The 24,916-nt window shown below is 33.7% G+C and overlaps 2 protein-coding genes and 1 long non-coding RNA gene across 3 annotated transcripts; 2 read left to right on the top strand and 1 right to left on the bottom strand.

Moving 5' to 3' along the window:
* Positions 1–660: 660 nt before the first annotated feature.
* On the bottom strand, positions 661–3,116 carry LOC108213116 (probable trehalose-phosphate phosphatase J). The gene is made up of 10 exons (XM_017384858.2): positions 2,729–3,116; positions 2,511–2,651; positions 2,349–2,420; positions 2,108–2,239; positions 1,896–1,997; positions 1,713–1,790; positions 1,526–1,595; positions 1,368–1,438; positions 1,159–1,251; positions 661–905 (listed from the first exon to the last, which is right to left on the bottom strand). The coding sequence occupies exons 1-10, from the start codon at positions 3,023–3,025 to the stop codon at positions 852–854; spliced, it is 1,110 nt and encodes a 369-aa protein (XP_017240347.1). The 5' UTR covers positions 3,026–3,116; the 3' UTR covers positions 661–851.
* Positions 3,117–7,778: 4,662 nt separating this feature from the next.
* LOC108213121 (uncharacterized) lies at positions 7,779–11,095 on the top strand. Its single transcript, XR_001805178.2, has 4 exons — positions 7,779–8,638; positions 8,983–9,050; positions 10,269–10,354; positions 10,618–11,095. It is a non-coding gene; the product is annotated as an uncharacterized LOC108213121 (long non-coding RNA).
* Positions 11,096–13,692: 2,597 nt separating this feature from the next.
* LOC108213115 (uncharacterized) lies at positions 13,693–24,593 on the top strand. The gene is made up of 13 exons (XM_017384857.2): positions 13,693–14,134; positions 16,302–16,375; positions 16,607–16,690; positions 17,280–17,360; positions 18,771–18,851; positions 21,102–21,194; positions 22,093–22,272; positions 22,409–22,476; positions 22,572–22,623; positions 23,528–23,581; positions 23,662–23,754; positions 24,084–24,150; positions 24,314–24,593. The coding sequence occupies exons 1-13, from the start codon at positions 13,993–13,995 to the stop codon at positions 24,403–24,405; spliced, it is 1,161 nt and encodes a 386-aa protein (XP_017240346.1). The 5' UTR covers positions 13,693–13,992; the 3' UTR covers positions 24,406–24,593.
* Positions 24,594–24,916: the final 323 nt, after the last annotated feature.

Here is a 24,916-nt window from a genome sequence, read left to right as displayed (position 1 = left end):
TCCTGTTGTTTTCAAGCTCCAATCACCATAACATCCCCATCTTTTCATTATTAGTTCTGGTTTCATCAATAACAGATTAACCTCAGTCAAGAAATTTTACGAAAGCGATAGAGCCGAGTTGAAGTAAGATTTACGTACATCTGGTTTTATTTACGAGACCAGATATACCGAGGATGTTTGTTTTATTTACAAGACCAGATATACCGAGAATGTTTGTTCATTTGATCTGATAATTGATGAATCAAAAGTTGAAAAGAACATAATGTCCCACGAGTGCTACTGGTGTTTCTGACTGTTTGTTATGTCTTTACACCTCTTACATACAATGGCTTGCATTATTCGTTTCGAAAGTATACTATAGTGGATGTATGGTTGTTACAAAGTTCTGAAACTTTTAGTTTCTCTTTGCATGTGTGTTTTTATCTGTTTCTGTTCTTATGGCTGTATGTGACTATTCGATTTTCGGGGCAGGCAAGGTTATACTCTCTGTTGTCTGATTATGTTAATTTGTTTAGCTCCCTTGGTCAAGTCGTAGCTGTGAGAATCGTTGTTGGTTGGCACTTGGCTCGGGCTGCTACCTAATAACTCATCGTTGGTTGGCATGTGCTGCTATCTAATAATTCAGCGTGTCAAACATTAGTCCTTTTTTGAAAATTTCCGTAAATTAATGTCAATAATTCATAATTCTCCATAAATCACTGTCAGTAATTTTTACTGACATGATTTGTGTTACAAAAGTTTATTCATCAAGCAAGAAAAGTTACAATCCAAACCCCTGAGTAATAATTTTCAGGGGAATTTAATTGACAATTTCTATCCATCTAATTATAGTAAGCCTACTATTCCTGCTGTTATGTTGCTGATGATCTTTTCCATTCCACAAGTCGCTGTAAGAAGTGCATAACCTGACAATTCCATTAAGCGATGAACTCAGTAAGTGATTGTCAAACTCATAATCATACATCTTCAATCAAGACAAGACCGACGAAATGAATATCAAGTTGAAACATGATAAATAAATATTCTCAGACCAAATCTTTCAGTCCGAGATTATTCATTGATTAAGTTCATATATACATTGTTCCAAGTACGTCGGAAATGAGAAAACCTCAGTTATGTGATGAGATTATGCAGTAAATATTCATTTATCGGGTTTACCTGTAATGGTTCCTCCAAAGAATAAGAAGCAGCTGTTTCCTTTGGAAATTTGGACACAAGAATGCCTAATCCTTGTCCTCTTTTACGTAGTACCTATTTACATAGTATCACAGATACACCCGTAAATTAATTAGCAAATCATGAGATAAATGAAGCTTGATTAGTAAAAATTACAGCATGCTTTGAGAGTAAATGAGAATAAATAATACCTTAAAGGCATCTTCATCAGTTCTGTCATCTCCTAAGTAAATAGGCAAGACATTTTCTGAATTCTCATAGCCTGCAATTTTACATGCACGACGTTTATGTTTAATGTACGCGTATTAATTTATACTAATATTCCGGAAGCTTGCAGCTAGAACTATACCTAGTGATTGCAGTAAAAACTCGAGGGCTTTTCCCTTGTCCCATTTGATTGTCGGACGAATCTCCAGAACCTGGTTTTTTTAATTTATAGAAAAAATTGTAAATTTCATGATGAACCGTAGAACATTACCAAGAAAGAGCAAGTTTACTATTAATGAACATAATTAAGTTATGAAGTATTAGTGTACCTTTCTCCCTTGAGTTAATCTCAGCTTCGGGTACTCCTTCAGTACTGATTTAACAGTTTCCGCTAAATCAACCCATAACTGTTCAAGAACAAATTAAGTATAATTAGTATTTTGGAGAAATTTAGATTCGTTATAAGAGATTATATTTATGTGTATAGGGTCCGGATCAAATGAGAAATTTACATTTTCATCTACACGTCGGAAATGTACAGATAGGCAGAACTTGTTGTTTTCCACCTTGGCTCCAGGAATCAGTTTAGTTTTTTCCAACAAAATTTTGTAGACCTAACCAAAAAAAGTAACATTGAACTTTTTAACAAAACCTTCAACAGAAAAAAGAAAAGTGAAATCAGACATTGTGTCTGTATGTGAGCTGCAAGTCTCTGAGAACTAACATTGTTCATCATTAGTACAAATTCTTTAGGCGGTTGGAAGAGAATTCCATGGTTACTGTTAGCTGGTCCCTTGATGTCCATGCCATGGCTTCCGGCATAAAAAAGCTCTGATAATTTTACAAAATTGTGTACCTGCAAAATACGCATTAGAATTTAGGCGACAGTAGTTATAACTTATATCATTGATGCCAATTTACGGTGTTTTTGGACCATGCTTAGAGATCTGTTACAAAAAATGTACCTTGGCACGACATCTTCCGCTGACAATGGCTGTAGGGAAGTACTTAGCTACATCCCTGACGGCTTCCCTCATCTAATCGCGAAACAGACACAATGTAAATATGCATCTAGGTAATTTTATTGCAAATTAACAAGGAATTATTAAATGACAGAAAGAACATACTTCAGATGTCATGAAAGCTTTTTCGGGGTCTTCTACAATCGGTGAAAGGGTACCATCATAGTCGAGGAACACGACAATCTGCTTCCCTTTTGAGGCTTCTATGATCTCCTCAAACTTCCCAAGTGCTGAAGGATGTTGAATCTGCATTTCCAGGAGATGTACTATGAGACTATGAATCGAGACGATAAAATTATACGAAGGAAGATTTAGAGGCTTACCATCCAAGTTTTATGGTCATCAGTTTGAGATAAAGAAGATTTTCTAGAAGGAGAAGAAGCTCTCATGGTCTCTACCCATGCATGAACCCTTTTAACTCTTTCTCCGTTGTTAATATCGATGTTCTTTATTGAATTGTTTCGCGAAATGGCAATGTAACCACCTCCTCCTCCAAACGATGGCTTAGGCAACGCTGCAGCCACCGGGGAGAAGAGAGAAGAGTTGGCCATTGCCACAGTCATGGCAACCACATTAATGCCCGACGTGCATTCGGAAACCACCATGGTTTGGTTAGTCATGTTTCAAGAAAATAAACAGAGAAAAACAGAGGTAATAGACAAGAGAAAACAGAGGAGACAGTTGGGTAAAAGGAATTCAGAAGTCCGGGGAATTATATAGGCAAGGGAAATGAAAAAGTAATGAAGGGGAAAACATATGATGTTTCGTAACCTTAGAGAGTCGAAAGAGATCCCTCGACCCTAGATTATCGATACGAGTGTTAGGATGTCCGACATCTTCCTAACTCGAATCGTGACGCTGACTGATATATTATAAAAATTATAATTGTGTCATCTCCAATGAGTAGCTGCTTTTGGTGGAGTGGTATCAGAGTAGCTTGGGTCATAAAAAGAAAGATTTTCTATCCTCAACAGAATTACTTGTGCGTTAGTATTTAAATTTCTTGAAAAAATTTTTAGTAGACTATTATTAAAAATAATAAAAATAAGCTTAGTAGTCATGAGTCAATTTTAAGGTAACTTCCCAACCTTTTCTTTCTCTTTTCTTGGCCCCTTTAAAGTATAATATTGTCCATTACTTGTTTCTTTCTTTCCCACTCAATAAAATTATGTGGTAGATCACATAGAATTGAAATACCAGGTTAGTATTCGGAGATGAATATTCTAAAGCTGGCCTTAGAACATGATTCAGTACAATGGCCTGCCCGAACTAATGAAAGTGCACCAGATGCTACATTATAATACTAAATTGCTGTCTCAAGTGTCGCGGTTCGCGGAAAGTGTTTTATTTCCTCATTTAGGTGAACACAGATGTGTGTGTGCAGGAACCGGTTTGGAGATTGGATCGGTTGTTTGGCTGGATTTCGCAGAGTTAGACAAGGAGAATACATAGGGCGAAACATTAGGCCTAAACCAGGACTCAGTGTGCATATATTGCACATCAGAACTCTGTATGATCTGCGAAAATACTCGAAACGAAATTTAACTGATTTTTGTAGTTGAGTGTGCTTTCTGGTTTGGTTCACGGACCTTTGAAACAAAGACAAGACCGTAAATTTCGATTATCGGGTTGAGTTGACAAATTCGAGTTCAAAATTCAACCCAACATGAAATTCAATTATTTTTGGAGTTCAGTCGGCGAGTGAGGCTAGCTTGCCTGGTTTTGTTACATACATGATACACATATGATGGCTTGTAATAATTTGAAAACCAATGTGCTCAAGCTGTCTTTCCAAATTTAGAATGTACAAATAAGAGAATATTGGCTGGAAAAGCTTAACCTTTTCTGCATGTTTTGTTTGGTTTTTGAATTTTCTGTGATTGAAGAAAAAGTCGGTCACTTTTCCTAACTTATAATAAAGTTGTCCATCACAAAGAGAAAAATATATGTATTAGTTTGTAGTTTTTGGAGTCTTAGGAGAGAATAGATATGACCAAGTGAATCTCTTCACAACGCATGTCAAGTTTATAAGAATAATTATTGGTGATAAGCCATTAAATCACCTGAAAAGACAGTGGCATCTTTAAACTAATGAAAGTGGAAAGATTAAGAGCAACTTTTGGCTCGATTTAAGATTTATAGTAATGATTTAGGATGATAAACACACAATTGTTTGTTTAGGTAATTATATATTATAGATGATTTATAATTTATTAAAATTATAGTAATCAAATATCAATTTGATAAGTTTAGTTACTTGAGTGGTGAGATTAATTTTTATTACAAAATTATAAAATAAATAAGTTGTTCAGAAATAATTAATTTTTGGTTCTAAGTCAGTTGCAGATTTAATTTTATTTCTAATAAATTTCTAAATTATTATATAAATATAAATTTTTAAATTTAAAATAAAAAAATAACATGAATGTAAATGCCCCGACAAAGCACATTCTTGGAACACAAACGGCAATGTTCTGAGAAAGGGTTTTCATGATTAATAAATTCAATATTCTATCAAGTAACCGAAATGAGATTCTTGAATATTTAGATTATATATCCAGTTAACGAGCAATGGTATGTATTCAAAAAAATCAAAAAAAATTTACTAAATGATATGGCAGACATCTGAAAAATTGAGATTGATGTACGGGTCTTATTATTAGATTCAATATTGCAGCAAGCAATCAGACTTCAACCCATCATTTGATAAAAAAAAAAAAATTGAGATCATTTTTTGGTATCTAGCATTTTCTTTAGTTAATAATGTTGTGTTTGTGCCACGTGTAGTCGGGAGTGAAATTTATTTATTTTTCAACTAAATTTTTGATAATTAATTATACTTTAATTAGGTTAAGACATTAGTAAGTTACTGTTACTACTTAAATATTTTCTATAATTCTCAGTATTGGTTCAATTCATTATATCATTTTATAATTAATTTTTTATGATATCAAATTTAAAAACAAGATTCCATCAAAATCAAACTTGACTTGAGCAGCTCAGTCTCAATTATTTAATTGCGTTCAAATTCAAGTTTGACGCCGAATCAATTCGGCTGGTTTACACTCGTGAGTCGATTGTTGGCGTGTCTTGTAACTGTTGTTCGCATACTTCTAAACTCTGTTGCAAAGAATTTAGATCTGTGATTAATCTAGTACACACGAACACGGTTTATACAACACTTCTGTGTGCTCATATTTAATATTTGTGTTGCTTTTTCAACCTCGGGCATTCGTCAATGCATGGATTATTCAAATCAAAGTACAATTTCAATTATTCTGTCCATACTACTAAATTCAAAGAAGGTTCTAAACCTTTTCTTCCAATACTTTAATTAACTTTACTTGCATGTATAGTTATTAGTTAAAGATTTTGAGTCAAGCTAGCCTCTTTGCAGTTTACATGTTATTTCCTATCAAATCGTCACATCTGTATCAGAAGACCGTTTCTAATTTTACCGACATTGGTTGGTGACTAAAAACAATAAAAACGAGAATAAGTTATATTTTGTGCGTCCGGCGTTGTCAAAGAAGAATTAATTATAAATTGATGATTATTATATCCATCTAAACTTAGTGTTTGAGACAAAAAGAGGACAATAATATTGAGATTTTTTTATATTTTTGAATGAAAATGGAGATTGAAAGACCTTAGTACAAATTAGTGCAGGTATCATTTTGATAAAAAATATATTAATTTTTGAAGAATAAGTGTAAATTGATTATCGGAGGACTTGGATGATGAGTACAATATGTACTTATAATTGATGTCTTTAATTTAAAGTAATAATCATTTTACATGTATTTATATGGATGCTGAACTCATAATTTTTTAACTCTGATTAATTATAATACTTAAAATGATTATGATTAACCCAAATTTGAGTCATGAAATTAAAATTTAAAATTGTGATTAATGTGTATAATGATTTATACGCGCCTTTACATGTATGGAGGAGATAAAAAATAACAAAATATTAAAAGAGATAATCATTAGATTAGATTGGAATGAACTATTAAGATCACATACAAAGCTATTCACATCAATCACGAGAGGAAAACATTTAATTTTTAAGATTATGATAGGTCTAACAAAATGAAACATATATATTCCTGGCATTCTTACGAAAGAATCAGATATTTTCTTCCATTTCTAGTGACAGGACAGAGAAAGGCATTGCAGTGACATGTCACAGATATCAAATTGTATTGTGTAACAGCTCATTTCCTAGCTGGAACAATACTACTGCAACAAAACAATTGCCTTTACTTCTGAACCAGCAAATTGTACCAGAAAAATAATTGTATATAGGTAATTAACTTTTTTACAGTAATTTTTTATAACCGGATGATAAAAAAATTATATCGAGTAATTAAATTATGGTTAGACTCTTAGATTGATAGAATGAGCTAGCCCTCTATATAATAATTTTTTAGTGATAAAAAAGTCATCTAAAAATCTGAACGCATGATCCACAAAGAGTAAATAAAGCTACTCTGCTAAAAAACCACGCACGCGGATCTTAATAAACATGCATGCATAATGCAAAAAATTCTCTTAGACCAAATATGCATGCCTTTATTGGCTTATATTAATCAACAAATTATTGGAGAATTACAAGTCACAATCTTACGACGAAGAACGAAACCTAAACATGTGTGGAAAATGGTGTAATTTGTTAATGTACTTTTTTCAAAATTGTGAGGTGTTTCCCGTCTAGAAGCAATTAATTAAAGAATGAAATGATTGAGTTATATACACAACTGCCCTTCGCATTATTGCAAAAGACCTCTCTTCGGTCTTCACCGCCCCTCGACTTAACCCTGAAGGAAACAAGTGGTGGTTTGGTATATTTGAACAAACATCAGTACTCTTCGACTCTTGTTTCTTTCTCTCACACCTTTTTCTTTCCACGAGTCATACAGTCAGCATTGCGTGGCGAAACAGATGGAGATGGCGTTGTCGTAGACTCCAGCTCGGGCTGAACTCCAAATTCGTAAAATAATATGAAAACGAGATCGGATTACAATTATATTTATATTTACGGTCCATGAACATCATTCCGTACTATAAATATGAATAATTTGCATTCGACTCGTAAAATATTTGAATTTATTTTTATACCAATCACTATAAAAAAAAACGGGCATTTCCGACCAATAAAACCGACCGACCACTTCGGACCGATGTGTTATTTCCTACCCGTTCCAAGGGACCAACCTTATAACCTTATGTAAGCGGTCGGAAATGACCTCAAAACCGACCAAAACTAATCATTTCTGATCGATTTTGAAGGTCGGAAATACCCGTTTTTCTTGTAGTGAATCTTGAATCTAATAAATAATTTGAATAATTTATCGAGCCGAGTTATTCGAATACGTAAAACAGTACACGTGAGGCTTCCTTGTATTGTTTACAAGAATCAGATGCGTTCATCATACACACGTATTCAAGATGTGCCTAACCCCATACACAACTCATTTGCACGTCAAGTCAAAGGTGGTGATACTGGCTAAAAGCTGTAGTGTTATGATTTTATACTCATGTCCGAACGAAGAATGTCAATAAAGGAGCTAGGAGTTAGGCAACTCATCGCGAAGGATCTTCTTTGAAAATATGAATCTTTGAAAATAATTATTAACTAGGGTTTGAAAAGGAGGGCGAGTCTCTTAAATGATTTTCTTATGTGTGGGGAAAAAGAAACAAGCCCTAGCCGTGTTATCCTCTGTTGACGCGTTTTCTAGCAGTAGTTGATCATAAGACTCCAGATTTCAGACGTAGGGTTAAACGAAACAATTGATAATCGTGGACTTCAAATCGCTAAGAGTTAAATGAGTCTGATTTACGTAAATGTTGCATTATTTGAGGGGTATCTGAAAGATAAACATTTTTATCAAAGAAAAATAACATTGAACTACATGATCGATTAGCGGAGTTTTGTGGGACACTATAATTTTGGAAATATTGGAGTCCCTAAGATCCACCATTCATTTTTAAATAAATCCAAAGGCTGAGATTTAAGGACTAAAAAAAACGGCTGACAGTTACTACTCGTTTTTGAAAGCTTTTACGCGCACGACTCTGCAAGTTTCATCCCGCATCAACCGGTGAAGGACACAGCAACGCTATCATCAATCCCCCTCTTTCACGGTGTTTCTCGGTATTTGTAGAGCGATCTCAATAGCGGAGCTTATTGTGCAGAACAAGGCAAAGTTGGGCGAAAATGAGCTCTGGTATGTCATCGAACTCATCATTATGTCCTTCAATTGAGATGCATGTCGATTTTAGGGACACTTACAAGTCTGGGTTTATGAATTCCGGGGACTAATTGCTGTGGGTGTCCTGCATTCGCAATCGATTAGGGATTTGCTACTGGGGGAGTTTTTTGAGTAAGAGGGTTTTGTGAAGAAACTGATTTTGTGTGTGTTTCACTTGGGAAATTTGGGTCTTTTGTTGTCTATTAAATGTGGGTTTTTGTAAATGTAGTATGCTCTATAGTTCTGCACTGTTTTGTAAATGTAGTATGCTCTATACTTCAAGAATCCCTGATTTTCGCTGTGATCAACCCGATTTGCAGAACGGTAGAGACGTAACTCAACGACCGATGAGGGGTTTGCAGGACGCATCAATTTTGTTCGAAGTCTAGTATGCCCACTATCTTCTCATTATGTCATTCAATTGCTTTGCATGTCGTTTTCTGATCGCTGAATAGACTGATTTTATGAAATCCGGAAGTCCGATTGAATGGGTTGTCCTCCATTTTCGGGCAGCCCAATTGAACGGGTTGTCCTGCATTTGCTAGAAATCGTGGCTCCTCTCTTGTTTTTTTGGGCTTTGTTAGAAATAGAAGTTTGTGTGTTTTTACTCGACATATTGCTAATAAATGTCCTCTTTTTGGATAATGACCGTTTCGATGGAATTTGGGTCTTATGTTATGTAATACATTCTTTAAAATCTAAATGCATTTTGTGGTTTAGTTCCGCACTTTGTTATTATTTTGATCCTGAAGTTGTGTATTATGTGGTTCTGCATTTGGTATGTATATTCATGAACAAAAGATTGCGACTTGTAATGTGTCCTGCGACTTTGTTATATGCTAGTATCTTGATATTTTGTTGTTTAGTACTGCATTCGGTTACTATTTTGATCCTGAAGTTGCATACTATTTGATTCTGCATTTTGTATGTATTTTTGCAAACGAAGATTCCTATTTTTAATGTCTCCTGCAACTTTGTAAATGGAGGTTAGGGATGCAGGATGTTAGTGGCAGATTGTACTGCACATCTTTGATTTTAAACTTTTTTGAATTAATAACTGCAGGATTTGCAGTTGTAAAAACTAAACCACATTACAGGCATAGTATGCATAATGTATTGTGTAATGATTCCTTAATGCAGGACTTTTTTCCTTAAAAAGAGAGAGCATGCCAAGGAATTCGTTCATACGTTTAATTATTTTGTTGTGAAGAACATGAATTAGCACATTGAATATAATACGGCTATCATTCTTGCTCCTTTGGTTGTAATTATGGTTTTTAAAAATTTATGCAGCATGAAAATGAAGTAATCATCTTATTTGTTCCTCTTGTCTATACAAATGGACCAAAAAACCATCCAGTTACGTAGATCTTAAAAATGATGATAGTGATAATATTCAAGAAAAAGGGAAAACGTTAAGAACATTTACTAAGAATTTGGGATGTGGTTCTGCTTTAAGAGATAAAAGAAAGATAAGTAGGCGAATTGTGGATGAGATAGTACATTACAGAATAAGGACGGGTCGCATATAGATTATTTTTGAGCTATGTGTTTTAGTAATTTGTTAATTAGTTGTTTTAACCTGAATATAATGTTTGTATTGCAGGTTATGAGTCGATAATGCTTGTCCTTATGAAGTGCAAGAAAAACACCATGGACAGAAGGACTAGAGTAGACGCTTAGTATAGAAAGGTAATTTACAAGATATACAGAACTACATGAATTGTTTACAAGTGGGATTGTGCTAATTTGTATTCCTCTGCAACTAATTTCAGAAGAGCAAAATCTAACATTATTATTAGGCTACTATTTAACATTGAGTTTTAACTGCCATGAAATATGAAGGATAAGATTGTGAAAAAAAGTTATATAAAATATTATCTTATTAAAGTTGTTTTATGCTTTTACTATATTATTTTGCGGTTTTAAATTAACAAAAAAAATGAAAAATGCAGGATGATCGAAAATTCTTGTTAAACAAGCTGCAGATTTATAGTCATCGCTTAGTGACATGGCGCTACAATGAGAAGATGAAGCTAGTACTAGACGGTATCAACCACATTGCTAGAAATGAAGAAACAAATGGGGTAAAGGAATGATGACATCCCTACCGATTAAGTTAAAAAAAAAATACATAATCTGAAAGACTAAGTTCTATGTATTAGTTTGCTCGTTTTATGATACTGCAGTTTTAGGACTGTGTAAGACGGAATCTCTTGAATTTGTTAACTGTGATTTGGATTTGGAATGCTATGACATATAATGGACTTATTGTCATTGTTTGGCTGAATTAGTAGACTGATAATACATTACTTCTGGGTGCCTAAATTCGGAGATATTGCGGTGAACAACCTTCATGTTCTGCGATCTGGATGTTCTGCATTTGAATGACTACGTTCCTCCTTATCTTGACTTCCATGATATTTGAAAATATCCACTATTATTAGACATAAAAATTAATGTTGTTACAAAGAAAAAGACACGAGCATCACCAAGTAGATATCATATCTAGTACTGATGATCTATGGGAGGAATAAAAAAAAGATTAAAGTAATGAAACAAAACAGTGCATAACAAATTGAAAACTTACCTCCTGAAAACACTCAAATGATTATAACTGATGCAAGATTTGAGTAAGTCACGTACTGATAAGGTCAAACACCACGATAGCGCGCCTGTTTAGGGGAAAAAGAAAGGAAATTACATTTTTAATATTATTAATAATTTACAACAACAGCCGTTGGATCTAAATGTAATGGAAGGACCAGATTGAGACTCCAGGACTCCAACAAATTAAGGGACTCCATATAACTTTCTTCTAGCTAACCATTTTTTTCTAAAATAATGGCCTATTTCTGGACAAAAATATTATGAAATAAATTCTTATTCTTTTGATAAATAACGAATATAAAACACCTCCTTGACATTTATATCTAAAAAAATATAATAATTTATATTTCTTAAAAAAATAAGCCTTTAAATTTGAAAAGAAAAGATTTTGCCAAAACACGTCCTACATCAGTTGCTGAGTTGCATGTATAAGAAAATTAAACTTCCTTATTTGAATTGTGATCCTGCATATATTCAACTTATTCCAAATAAAATTTCAAAACAATTTTAGATAAATATCGAAAATAATGATATGGATACTGTTTTTAAGTGAATTATACTGGTAGAAAAAGGAAGAGAAGAAGTGACAATACAATGATTTCATAGCAACTGAAGTAACTGTCTGAATAACCAATTGTCTCCAACAGAATGATGGGCCTAAAATGTTTGAAGAAGAAGAAAAAAGAAGACGTTTGTGGGGCCCAATTGGGCAACAGAGAACAACATTGTTGGGCTGGCCATGATTCATTAGGGCCCACTATTGACAGTGCTCTTCCCACTTACTTTCCCCACCATCTTTATCCCCATCCCACCTTCCCCATTAAGATATACAGTAGTCTGTACATGCTAGTTCTTGTTATATAAAAATATTTACTTTTTTATGAAACATATTACTCCCTCTGTCCCATTTTAACTGATGTTTGATTTTTTGACACGTATATTGAGGTGTATAAAAATAATATCTACACTCAATAAAAAAATTCAATTCTTATATCAAATAAAAGTTTAGATTCCAAACTTTTATTTGATATAAATTTTATGAAAAATTATTATGTTTAGATGTGATTTTTTCGACATCTTAAAATACGTGTAAAAAAGTCAAAAGCAGTTAAAATGGGACGGAGGGAGTAACAATTTTAAATCCTTTTCAAAATAAAAATTTTAAGTCTAATATCTACTCTTTTTTTTATTTGGTCAAAAAAAATCTAATTTTTATTATTGCATATAAAATATTTTTATATATAAGTTTAAAACAGAATGATATAACATGTTGTACATATAACATTTATGTAATAGTAATATAACCCGAATTAAAAACTAGTTGAGTATAAACTTTAAAAATAACCTTTTTCCCGAAATATGCAGATTTTAAAGAAAATACAATAAATACATTAAATATCTTAAATAAATAAATTATTATTGAAAATAGAAAATATCATCAAATTTATACTCCCTCTGTCCCATTTAAATACCTTTTATTTTCACGGCTCGACACGCACTTCAATGCTCTTATATAAAACATAAATTCATAACTTGTTTTTAAAATTTTCTTTTTTTAATAAAAATATAATATTCAAATTTTTATTCAGAAAAGAAAAATTTTAAAAATAAATTATAGAATTATACTTTACGGAGGGATTATAATTTAGGTTGGATTTCAACTTGAGTCCAAATGTTATATCATTTTCAGGGAGGGACTTTTTCTGATATTTATATATTTCGGTGAACTGATATGAAGAAAGCATTAGAAGTGGCATAGAGCCATGAGTTGTGTCTATCCTTATATATGTTATTTCAGGACAATAATGCTGATGACCTTTTTCTAATTTGGGGAAATGACAATAAACAGTTGGATATCATTATTTTTGTTTCCTCTTTTCCCTAATATCTTTATCATGAGCAACTTGATTAATACTCCCATTTAATTCTATACGTCACGCATTTGAATGCTTTTATAAAATATAGTTCCATAACTTTTTTTTGAGATTTTCTTTTTCTGTATAAAAATTGTAACATCCAAATTTTAATTCAAAAATGAAAAATTTTAAAAATAAATTGCACAAATACACTTTGCAGTCCCCGTCCCCCAATGTATCTACTCAGGGGGACGGAGGGAGTAATAATTAAGAATGACACATGGGAAAAAAATATTAATTGAACTATATTTTTATGTGCAGGAGAGTGTTAAACATAAACTGCTCACAATCACTCAAATCAAAATATAAAAATTCGAACATCTCATAACTATATTTTCTCCACAATATTCTCGTATATTGAGTTGGGTCTCCCCTACACCTTCATCACTGTTCTGTGGAGAGCCCTGGGCCCTGGCTATTCAATATCATTCAATCCGGGCTTACCGCTGACAAGATTAGTAAGATATATATAACACCAACTATGTTACAACAGAACCCCATCCTTCTCAGCCCAACCCATAAATACAAACACAAGGCCCAAAAAGCATTAAATAAAAGACAAATAACAAGAAGCACGGGAGATGAAACAACGAAAGAAACGATAGATCCCGCGAAAGAAACGCCGACGACGAACTTATCTTCCGGCGACTCTCTTTTCTCCCTCAATTCTCCCTTTTTATTCACATTTTCTCCGCAGGCACCGATTATATATTTCAACGAATTCGAATTCAAACATTAAAGAGAGATATTTATTATGCATTTGATTTGATTGGATGCGTTTTGAGATCGAATTGTGTTGAGAAAATGGAGAATTTAGTAAGTAAGCTTCGTAATTTAGATGCGTATCCCAAGATCAACGAGGATTTCTACAGCCGGACGATCTCAGGTGGCCTTATTACTCTCGCTTCTTCCATTGTCATGATCTTGCTCTTCCTCTCCGAGCTCAGTTTGTTCTCTCTCTCTCTCTCTCTCTCTCTCTCTCATGATCGTTGGTATATTCATTACTTGTTTCTTCTGTCTGTGTATATAGCATCAAGTCAAGTATACATCTCTCTCTCTCTCATGTGATGATGTTTTGCTCTAGTTGTGTTTTTTTATTTGTAGTTGTTTGGATCCGTGGTAGAGTAATGGTGTTATGTGGTAAATTATTTGGGTTCATGTATAAAGTTTTGATTTTTGCAAGCATTGGTGATCAAAGAGGATAATTTTGTTGTGTGAGGAAAGGTTTTGTTTTTTAGAAAGAAATTGAAATGAAGTGGAACTGTTGGTAAGAAAGAAATAGAAATGAAGTGGAAAAATGGGAGGTTGCGAGACTGTGAGGCTCTAATAAAATGTTCCAGTATTATTTGTTAAACTAATCTTTAGTGAGTGTGGTAGCACTTCTTAATGTGAAACTGATATCGATTTGTTCTGTAGGCAGATCGTTATATTGTCGGTATTTGTTTAGGGTGCTGTTCCCTGACAACTGATTGTCAGGGAACGTTTAACCAACACACTGCTTCTCAGCCGTTGGATCATCGATCCAACGGCTGGGATAAAAGAAAAATATTTAATCGATCCGCGCATATTTTCAGCGGAAGGCACCGGATCCGCGGTTATATTACGCGGATAGCCGCGGTTATTATACGCGGACTGATCTATACATACCGATCTCGACCTCCCTTCACCCTCTGTTCTTGCCCATCACTGCTGAGCCGGCGACGGAGATCGAAACGAAGCCGGAGTGGGTGAATCCGTGTATGTATATATTGATGTGATTATGGTCGACTGCTGGAAAACGGAGGCTGTTAATGGTGGTGGTTTGCGTTGATTTCGCGGCGGCGATATATCGCCGGAGCTGCGGGTACGGGGCTGAAAGAAGGATGAAGTGGGTTCAAAGCTTGTAGTCACGGTTGATTGGGGGTTGACAGGCTGGTGGTGTGTTATGAACAGAGGATAAGGAAAAGTGGCTGTTGCAATCGGTGGTGGCGAGTTGGTGTCGCAGGAGAGATGGGTTGGATCTTGGAGTTTTGATGTATCCGCGTAAAAATAACGCGGAACCCCTGCTATCCGCGTATAATATGCGCGGAACGTTAAAAAAATTTCCTTTTGTCCCAGCCGTTGGATCGTCGATCCAACGGCTGGGAAACAGATTGTTACATAACTGTTCCCTGACAATCAGTTGTCAGGGAACAGGACCCATTTGTTTAACCCCAATAGGTTTGAACATTTATCTTAAATATCATTGTCATTGTGAAAAGACTTCAACTTTTTTATTTAAAGTGCTTTGTCTTCCATTGTTTTTTGAGTTTTGTTACACTCTTGGCAAAAGTTTTGGATGATCATAGACAGATTATGTGTTTTATTTTTAACTTTTTATGTTACGATTGAGACACATATAAGAAGTGTCCCGCCCTGTTTGATGGGAAGTAAGATTTGAAATATAGGCGAACGTGTGATGATATTTTCGGTGTTCACTAGGACGTATTGCTAATTAGACAACGTGATAAATTTATGCTCTTTTGCCTGATCTGCATCTTCAAGCCTTGTGCAAAGGTCTTAAGCTTATGTGTAATGGTTTCATCAAATTCGACTAGTGCCTCCCATTTTGTTCTATCAAGAGCTTATATTCAGTTAATTTGTACGTAGAGTTGTCATCAAGCATGCCAGACCGAACAGTATTGCTTTGTACAAATTTACACCAGTTTAGCCAGTTTTTTAAATGTCAAGTGCTCTAATCTGTGGTTGAAGCTTCTCAAGTTGTGCATTCGGTCTGGGAAATTATCCTCAGGTTACCATTGAATAGTACGTAGTAATATAGTATTATAATGTGGAAGCTTATAGAGAGTTAATAATATCATCCAGCCTGCTTTATTAGATATGAATACACAAAGATTCTAATTGTAATAAATGTAATTACCACCATATGGAGATTGTAATACGACTGCTAAACTCTGAGATTTTATGTACTCATATGATATAACAGTACACATAGAAGAAGGCATTTCTTGCATTTTTTTGTGTTTGTGTTTTTTCTGCTAGCTTGTCAGGTGAAGAAATTTTCTGATTATTTTTCATCTTGTATGTTTGTAACCATTGTCTTCATGTCTTACATATTTCTTGCTTCTTTTCAGGATTGTATCTTCACGGTGTAACAGAAACAAAACTAGTTGTAGACACTTCGAGAGGGGAGACGCTAAAAATTAATGTAATATATTTTTCTACAATATGTTCAGTTATTTCATTTTCATGTTCTAGACTGCAGGATAATTTAGATTATCAACTTGTCTCACTCGTGAGATGTGTCTTCAGTAATTCTTTAGGGTTTAATGTGTAACAATGCTTATGTGTTATGGATTTTGTTATATTTTGTAATTAACATGTGCTAATTACAATCGTTGACCGACTAATCACCAAATATCAAAATTTTACTTTGCAGTTTGATGTGACTTTTCCTGCACTTCGTTGTTCTATGCTCAGCCTTGATGCCATGGATATAAGTGGAGAGCAGCACCTTGACATCGTATGTACTGATGGTGGATCATGTTTTATATAATTTGTTGGATTACAATTTGCATGTGCATTCTGTCTCTCAAATGCATGGGCATACAAATAGTCTTGTCATTCAATATTGCTCTCTTATTCTCCCTATATATTTATTGTCCGTTGAAATTAGGGTTTCTATTGTATTCTTTGTATCGGGATTTCAACTGTTTTGACATAATACTCTATTAAATTCGGGATAACACCAAATAGTAGATTAGATTAATTATTTTCTGAGATGTAAAACTTTCCAACATGGCACATATACCATTAAATTTTTGATAAATACTTCTTCCAATGTTAAGGTTTAGGGAGACTTGGTCATCTAACATGGTATAACATCATGGTTTTATCAGAGTTCTCCTTTTATTTTATTTTTGAAAGTTGGTCACCTAGCTCAAATTATTCGTCTTGATTACTATGATTATTTGTAGTAGAATGGCTGGAATCGGCACCTGAAAATTGAAATCTATACAAACAGTTAAACCCTTTTTAGATTGTTGTATTCCTAGAGTTACCTGCAATATAGTAATATGTTGTGTGTGTCATAATTTACATTTTATTTGCAGAGACATGACATCTTCAAAAAAAGAATAGATGCCAATGGAAATGTCATAGAATCAAGGCAGGAAGGTATTGATTCTGCTAAGGTCGGTGACAATCATGATACTATGAGCTCTCTTTTTCCCTAATCTCATTATGAATTATATTTAATTTCAGTGATTTGTGCTATCCCTTTTGATAAAAGAATATTACTTATATGATCAAAAGTAATATCCAGAATCACCGTTTCTACGAGAGGTGTCATCTTTATAAAAATAGAGACAACATTTGGGTTTCTGATTAGATGACCCCTCTTGCAACAATACAAATCGATAATTGTCATTATTACATAATATAATAGTTGTATGCAGTTAAGAACTTTCCAAAGACAATTGCTAATATAAATTTATGTTTTAAAATTTCTCATCACAAGAAATTAATAAACAAAATCTGCAATTGATCTGAAAAATGGAGTAGTAGTTGCGAACGCCATATTTTTCCATTTTAAGTCTCAGGTTTTGCGCAACGCTGCGCATCTCACTTTTGCACGTTTTTACAACTTTGGTTATAGTGTTGGGAATGTTTTCCCGTAGCAAAATCACCAATCTTCGCAAAAGACATTTTCTTTCTGAATTCAAACGAGTTTAAGCACTATTACATGGTCTACATTTGTTAAGCTGTGTTACTGTAACAACTAACACGACACTTCCGTCTGCCATACCCATGTTGACACGACATCAGAGTGGACAGAATCCTACCAGATACGTTGTGTTAAAATTGGACATAACATGTCTTCGCGAGAAGAGATTGAAAATCTCAGAAGCAATAAAGATATATGCACAAGATTGACAACACAGATTAACAGATTTGATGTATATACTAGGGTTTACTATCATATTATCTTATAGGAAAGAGAAGATGAGGGAGAAACTAGGGTTTCTCGTGTTAAGAAAAGTAGATGACAAAAGATGCAATTTTACTCTCTTTTTTTCCTTCTCCCTTTTTCAAATTGAATGATGTGTATACTTCTTAATATGTACATATATATGTACACTGGAATGTCATTCGTAACAGCGCTGTCACCGTAGTCCAGCTCTTTCTTACTCGCATATTATAGGATTTTATTTTAGTATTATATTAATGGTCACGTAAATTCAAAAATCTTTGAGATTATGAAAAATAAAACTTATGTGTTACTTAGACTTCTTGTACATGTCTATATATATGATTCATACCTGAAATGCTATTTCAAAATGATATCAACAGCAATTATTTTTTTTACAAAAAAATTAGACTCATAATTATACTATTTTTTTTCGTTTGCATCAGTACAATAACTTCTACTTTATAATTGCAAAATTATGTAGTATCCGCATTCCTGAATGGTGTCTCCATGTCACAAGTTCTTGAAATGAACAAGTCTATATATACACTTCATAACTGAGTTTCAGTAACATGTGAAATCTCTAAAGTTGTGCTTCGTAGCTTCATACTTATATCTCCTTTACCTGGCACAGATTGAGAAGCCATTACAAAAACATGGTGGTCGGCTGCAACACAACGAAACATATTGCGGTTCATGTTATGGTGCAGAATCAGTATGCTTCTTGTTTCCCTTTAACTTGTGTATCATCTGGATGTTAAATTTTGTATTGTGTAATTATATGTTATATTCGTATGCAAAGATCAAAATAGAGATTGGAATGAGTGTCCCTTAAAAATGAAACCTATCTGAACCAGGTGGTATGTATCTGCAAGGTCCTAGACATGGTTATATTTTGCGAGGAACTGGTCACGGCTCTCTGATAGGAGCTACTCAATTGAGATGAAGAAATTTATAACCAATGAACATAAATACAATTTAATCTGTAATTGGTTTCTTTATAATATTCTGTATAATCTTTTGCATAACAGTAAGCCTGAGAAATTGAAGGGTGAATCCCTCAAATAGAACTTCTGCAACTTGCTTAATAATAACCATATGAAATTGGATATCCTAATTAAAATTGAATAAGTTTAGGATGTAATTGGATACCTGTAGTAGTCTAAATCTTCGAAGTCCACACTCGACACTCTAACGAGTGGAGACATTCAACAACATACATAAAGAAAATCAGCATGCAAAATTTATGATATTTCCAAGTCTGACACTTGGACTCACATATATTAAATCTTCTGGTAGAGTCTGGGTAGCCGTAGCGCAGCTCATCTTTGTATTGCAGGCTGACTTGTTTATATTGTTCTAACCAGTTCTCTTTTGACAATATCTTGGGCCATCATGCATCACATGTCCCTGGAAACATGTCTAAGCATAAGCGATATGACACTGCTTTAAAAATTATTTATTTTCCAAGCAACGCAGCCTCCATGCACATATACATATACATACACATACACATATACATATACATATACATATATAAGTATGTTAATGCATATATAACTTTGTTATTTAAAAAAAATGGCTTTTTTCAAAATTACCCAAGTTGCAAAAAAAATTTAAAAAAATACAGTGCAACCATATATGTAACACATGAAAATTAACCATCATTGCAACCAAATATGCAACTTTGACTGTATTTTTGAAATAAGTTTGAAAATAAGGGTACTTTTGCAAATTTCCCTAAAAAATGGATTGCTGCCTTCTATTCTATTCAAAATTTAATTTTAATTCAACTATAGATCTTAACATAAATGGTTTATATGCTTTATAAGATCTTACCTTTAAAAGGCCATCTTTCTTACCTCAATTATATATAATAGCTATATCCTATTTTTAAAACGTCCATGTTTTATTATCTTGATTTAATCCAAAATATTTACCAATCCAATAATTATTATTATTTTTAACCCATCCCACAAGGCTGACTAGCTGGCCAACAATTTAATAAGTGATAATTAAGCTTTAATAGTATTGTATAGATAAGTATAGAGATGTGGTTAATGATCTTTATCTATGGATGGAAAATATTCACTCTGTCCTACTCATTTTGTCCAAAATCAGATCTCCACCTGGTATTCAATCATATTAAACAAACTTATAGTTACCAAAAATTTATAATTTTTCATATAAATGAATATAATAACACTTACTTTACCATATTATTTGAATGCGGACAATAGTTTTGGGGCAAACAGAATAGGAAAAGTGGCCAAAACGAACGGAGTGGAGGGAGAACTTTATTAGAAGACATTTCGAGGTAGGACACTAGTAACGTGGAAAATTGGTAGAAATGCAAACAAATCCTCAGATCTATCAAATAATTGCCAATACATAATACTCATCTATAATAATTATCAATGTCACATGTGTTTATACATAAATCATATTACTTGAAAGCCGAGTAACCCCTAAAATTATAAGGAAAAGAAAACTGTTCCTTATCAATATTTGTGTCTACTCTTAAAATCTACTACCATAAATCAATAAAGGAAACACATATCTTTATGACTTTATTACCATTGATGTGGAACATTTCTAATTAGCCTAATTTAGATGATAAACCTTATCAGTTGGTACAAATTATTTTTATTCTTAAATGATGCAATCAACATTGCATACTATTAACCAAGCAAATAGTTTACACCAGTTCTTGGTTTCCTATTTTGGTGCAAGTATATCCAGGATTTCTATTGGTGAAACATTTAATAAATAATTTCCTGATGTAGTAATTGTCCAGTTTTGCATAAGTTTCATATTTTCTTAGTTTCTCATTAATCTTTTCAATAATTAGATATTAATGATTCTTTGTAATCAATGATGGCCTTGGCCATGAGATAGATTTTTTGTATCAATATTGGTTTATCAACTTAAAATCTCTTTGATGACAAAATGTACTTTATTGTAGTCAGATAATGATTGTTGCAACACTTGTGAAGATGTCCGTGAAGCATACAGAAAAAAGGGTTGGGCTGTGACAAATCCAGATTTACTTGACCAGGTATGCTGCTACTCGTCTCTCTAAGCATTTGTGTATGTTTAACTGTACTTCTATTGCATTGATCAGTAGTCTAGATAAAAACAAGATGCCACTGGGGCTAATTCACTTCTGCTCGTGAATTTTTATAAATGTTATGCGGAATTTTGCTTAATTAATCCTTGATGATTTGGTTGATATAAACATATATCTTTGGGACAGAGATCGTTAGATGCTGAGTCAAGTATATGTACTGAAGCTGCTTGCTTCATCATTTAGGTTTACCAAACTTTTGTTCGTAACTCGTATGATTAGAAGACTGAGAAACCAGTGCAGTGATGAATGTGATGTCTGGCACCCTGGCAGTGGCAGAGGCAGGGGAGGGTGGTAGTAGACCCCCCTTGATGGTTCGCGGCAAATCATGTAACACTGTTTTTCCCTACTAATCTTTCCTTGGGAACTTGTCCACGTCTTTGGTGTTTACAACATCTTACGTGGCACCTCATACTCTTTATGTTGATGTTGGAAATTGTATTGTTGTGCTGAGGTCTGTGCTAAGCAATTAACATAGTGTCATGCCCTTCTATTACCCCTTTAAACATGTGCAGTACTATCAGCTCTTATTTCTGGAAACAGCCTTTATAGAAAAAAATAAAGAGTATAATTGAGTACGCCTGACCTTCCCGAAAAGTTACTATTCAGAAGCCTTGAGTGACGAAGAGATAAATTGCATCATGAACTCGTCAATAACCATTTATTTTTTGGCTAATAACCATATAAGCTGATGACTGGCTGTACTTTCAAACTTCTTGATGATTGGGAACTCTTATTTTGTTTTGTTGTCAAAGTTGCTTACTAATTTGCACTTTTGTATCTTCGTACTTTATATAACGAGTCTTCCTGGTTTTATATTTTCTATCAGTGCAGAAGAGAAGGATTTCTACAACAGATCAAGGACGAAGAAGGTGAGGGATGTAACATGTATGGATTCATAGAAGTTAATAAGGTGGCCGGAAATTTTCACTTTGCACCTGGAAAAAGTTTTCGGCAATCAAATGTTCATGTGCATGATCTGCTAGTTTTTCAAATGGATAGCTTCAATGTAAGTTGTATTTTCATGATTTTAGTTGTAATTGTATATATTAAAAATTAATGATAAGCTTGCAAATAAATAAGTTGTCCAAATACCACATTTTATATCCTTGAACTGTTCGCATCTTATGTTTTTCTACATGCAGATAAGTCACAAGATTAATAGATTAGCATTTGGAGACTACTTCCCTGGTGTTTTGAATCCTCTTGATGGGTATTGTTCTTCAGATTCTATATCATTTAATAGATAATAATTTTTCGGTACCTGCTACTCAAATGTTTATTCATATTTGCTAATTTAAATCTCAGTGTGCAATGGACACAAGAACCACCAAGTGGGATGTATCAGTATTTCATCAAGGTTAGTGCCTGATTCAGTGCCTACAAAAACCCCTTAATGTATTCTGCAAGCAAATTTACTTTTTTCCTGGGTGTCTTGATTTTTGTAATTCTTCTATTATACTTTCAATAATTCTGCAAAATTTTCTTTAGATCCTTGCCAAGTTATAATTTTGAGATTCAGTACTGATTGAGGTGGTTGATAATTTTTGCACAGCTTATGAAGTTCCAAGTCATGAACATGCAATTTCTTTTGATAACAGAACAGGCCCATTTATTTTCTCTCGTGATTTTAATGAGAAAAGGTCCATTTTAGTACTATTTCAGATCAAAGTGCCCAAAAGAGCACTACCAAAAAGAAGGCCCTTCAGGGGCACAAACTTTTAACAAATATAATGTTTACTGTTCAGAACAATTTCTCAGCTACGTTCAGTTGCTTCACTTTGTTTTTTGTTTATTCATGTGTGTACAACACACACACACACAACCCATGTGTGTGGGCCCTATACAAAAAGCAACACAGACATATGCGAAAAGCAGCACAGGACTTGGATTGAAAATGCAAGTGTGTGTATACGTTTATATTGAATAATAAATTTTGTGAATAAATTTCTTATATAATATTAATTAATAACGCAAATAATAATTGTGTTTTTTAGAAACACAACATTTTAATTGGGTGATTTACAAGTCAAGAATTTTGTTCCGCAATTTTAAGTCCGAGTAATATGCCTCAAGGCTACATGTGCAAGTGGTGGTCCTTGTTATTGATTATTTATCTAGTGAAGAACATAGAAAGTATTTTGACCTATACATACTTCTCAAAAAATTTAGTTGTACATTGTTTAGGCATCTTGATATGGGATAATATCGGTGAAACTCAGATTGTAAGACATGTCTACAAAAGTTAATCATCTGCTCTGCAGGTGGTACCAACTGTCTACAAAGAGGCTAGCGGAAGTACCATTCAGTCTAATCAGGTTTAGAGTTTGTCCAGAATTCTCTCATGATTTGTAAAGTTGTAGAGGTTCACACATGTATTGGTCATTTTCTTGTGTAGTTCTCAGTGACAGAGCATTTTAGGACTGCAGATCATGGTCTCCTTAATACACTTCCAGGAGTTTTCTTCTTCTATGATCTTTCCCCAATAAAGGTGTGTTTGTTGTTAGTTGTTACTGCTCATAAAATTTACTTGTGTGTTTATATTTACTGCTTTGAAATGGGAATCCCTCTAGTATTATAGTTCAGTTTCGATCATGTGCATCTGGGTGGATAAAACTTGTCCAAGCAAATTGTACTCTTTATCTGACCCGCACGTGTCATTTATCGAGGTGTACGTGTACCTGATAGAACCTGGTAGAACTAGACCAAAATCTAACTCAAGTATGTTAGATTTTGGTCTAGTTCTTCCTTTCCTAGCATGTTATACAATCACATCTTATTTACATAGGTAACTCAAGTATTTTATAAATTTGGTTGCAGGTGACTTTCTCAGAGGAAAATCTTTCATTTCTGCACTTTCTGACAAACGTTTGTGCTATAGTTGGTGGTAATTCTCACATCCTTGAAATGCTTAGCCATACATCATCCGCATTATCTATGATTTAGATTTACTTTACAATAGCTATTACATTTAGGATGCCCAATCGACCATTCTGGTTAATACTTGTACAGTTGTACGTCATATTCATTGTTGGCTATATTCTTTGCAGGTGTTTTCACTGTATCAGGGATATTAGATTCTTTCATCTACCATAGTCAAAAGGCAATCAAGAAAAAGATGGAAATAGGAAAATTTAGTTGATCTTTATGTTTGGCATATGCTTATGTGGTATTGCCAATTGGAAATTTGGAATCATCTTGGCTGAGAAGCATGATTCCATTCTACAGGGTATATATTGGTCAAAGTTTAGGATGTTAAAACCATTGATGCAGGAAACACCAGATTTTGTAAGAAATTCTTAATCAGATTAGTTTCATAGTTGAGTTTAATGGGTTTTACACATTTACTTGACCTTTCTGGGATCAAATACATCCCTTTGTGTATGCAATATCAAAACTATAGTTTCAGGCTACTGCAAGGAAATCCTTTGGTAAGATGCTAACATTTAAATAGACATCTGTGGTTTAAATCTGTTCAAAACCATCAGACATGCAAATATTTCAGCTTGAATACATATTTTAACAATGAAGTTTGTTTGGCATAGATTCTTCAAAATCTATCATATTCTATATATTGTGTTCACACTGTGTGATCTTCACCTTTCCTGGAAATTTCCAGAAAGCTCCTGAAAAAGAGCCTAGCTGTAGGTTGA

The sequence above is a fragment of the Daucus carota genome, chromosome 3 (genome assembly GCF_001625215.2).
Source record: "Daucus carota subsp. sativus chromosome 3, DH1 v3.0, whole genome shotgun sequence".
Taxonomy (NCBI): domain Eukaryota; kingdom Viridiplantae; phylum Streptophyta; class Magnoliopsida; order Apiales; family Apiaceae; genus Daucus; species Daucus carota.
This window is presented reverse-complemented; position numbering and strand designations above follow the sequence as displayed.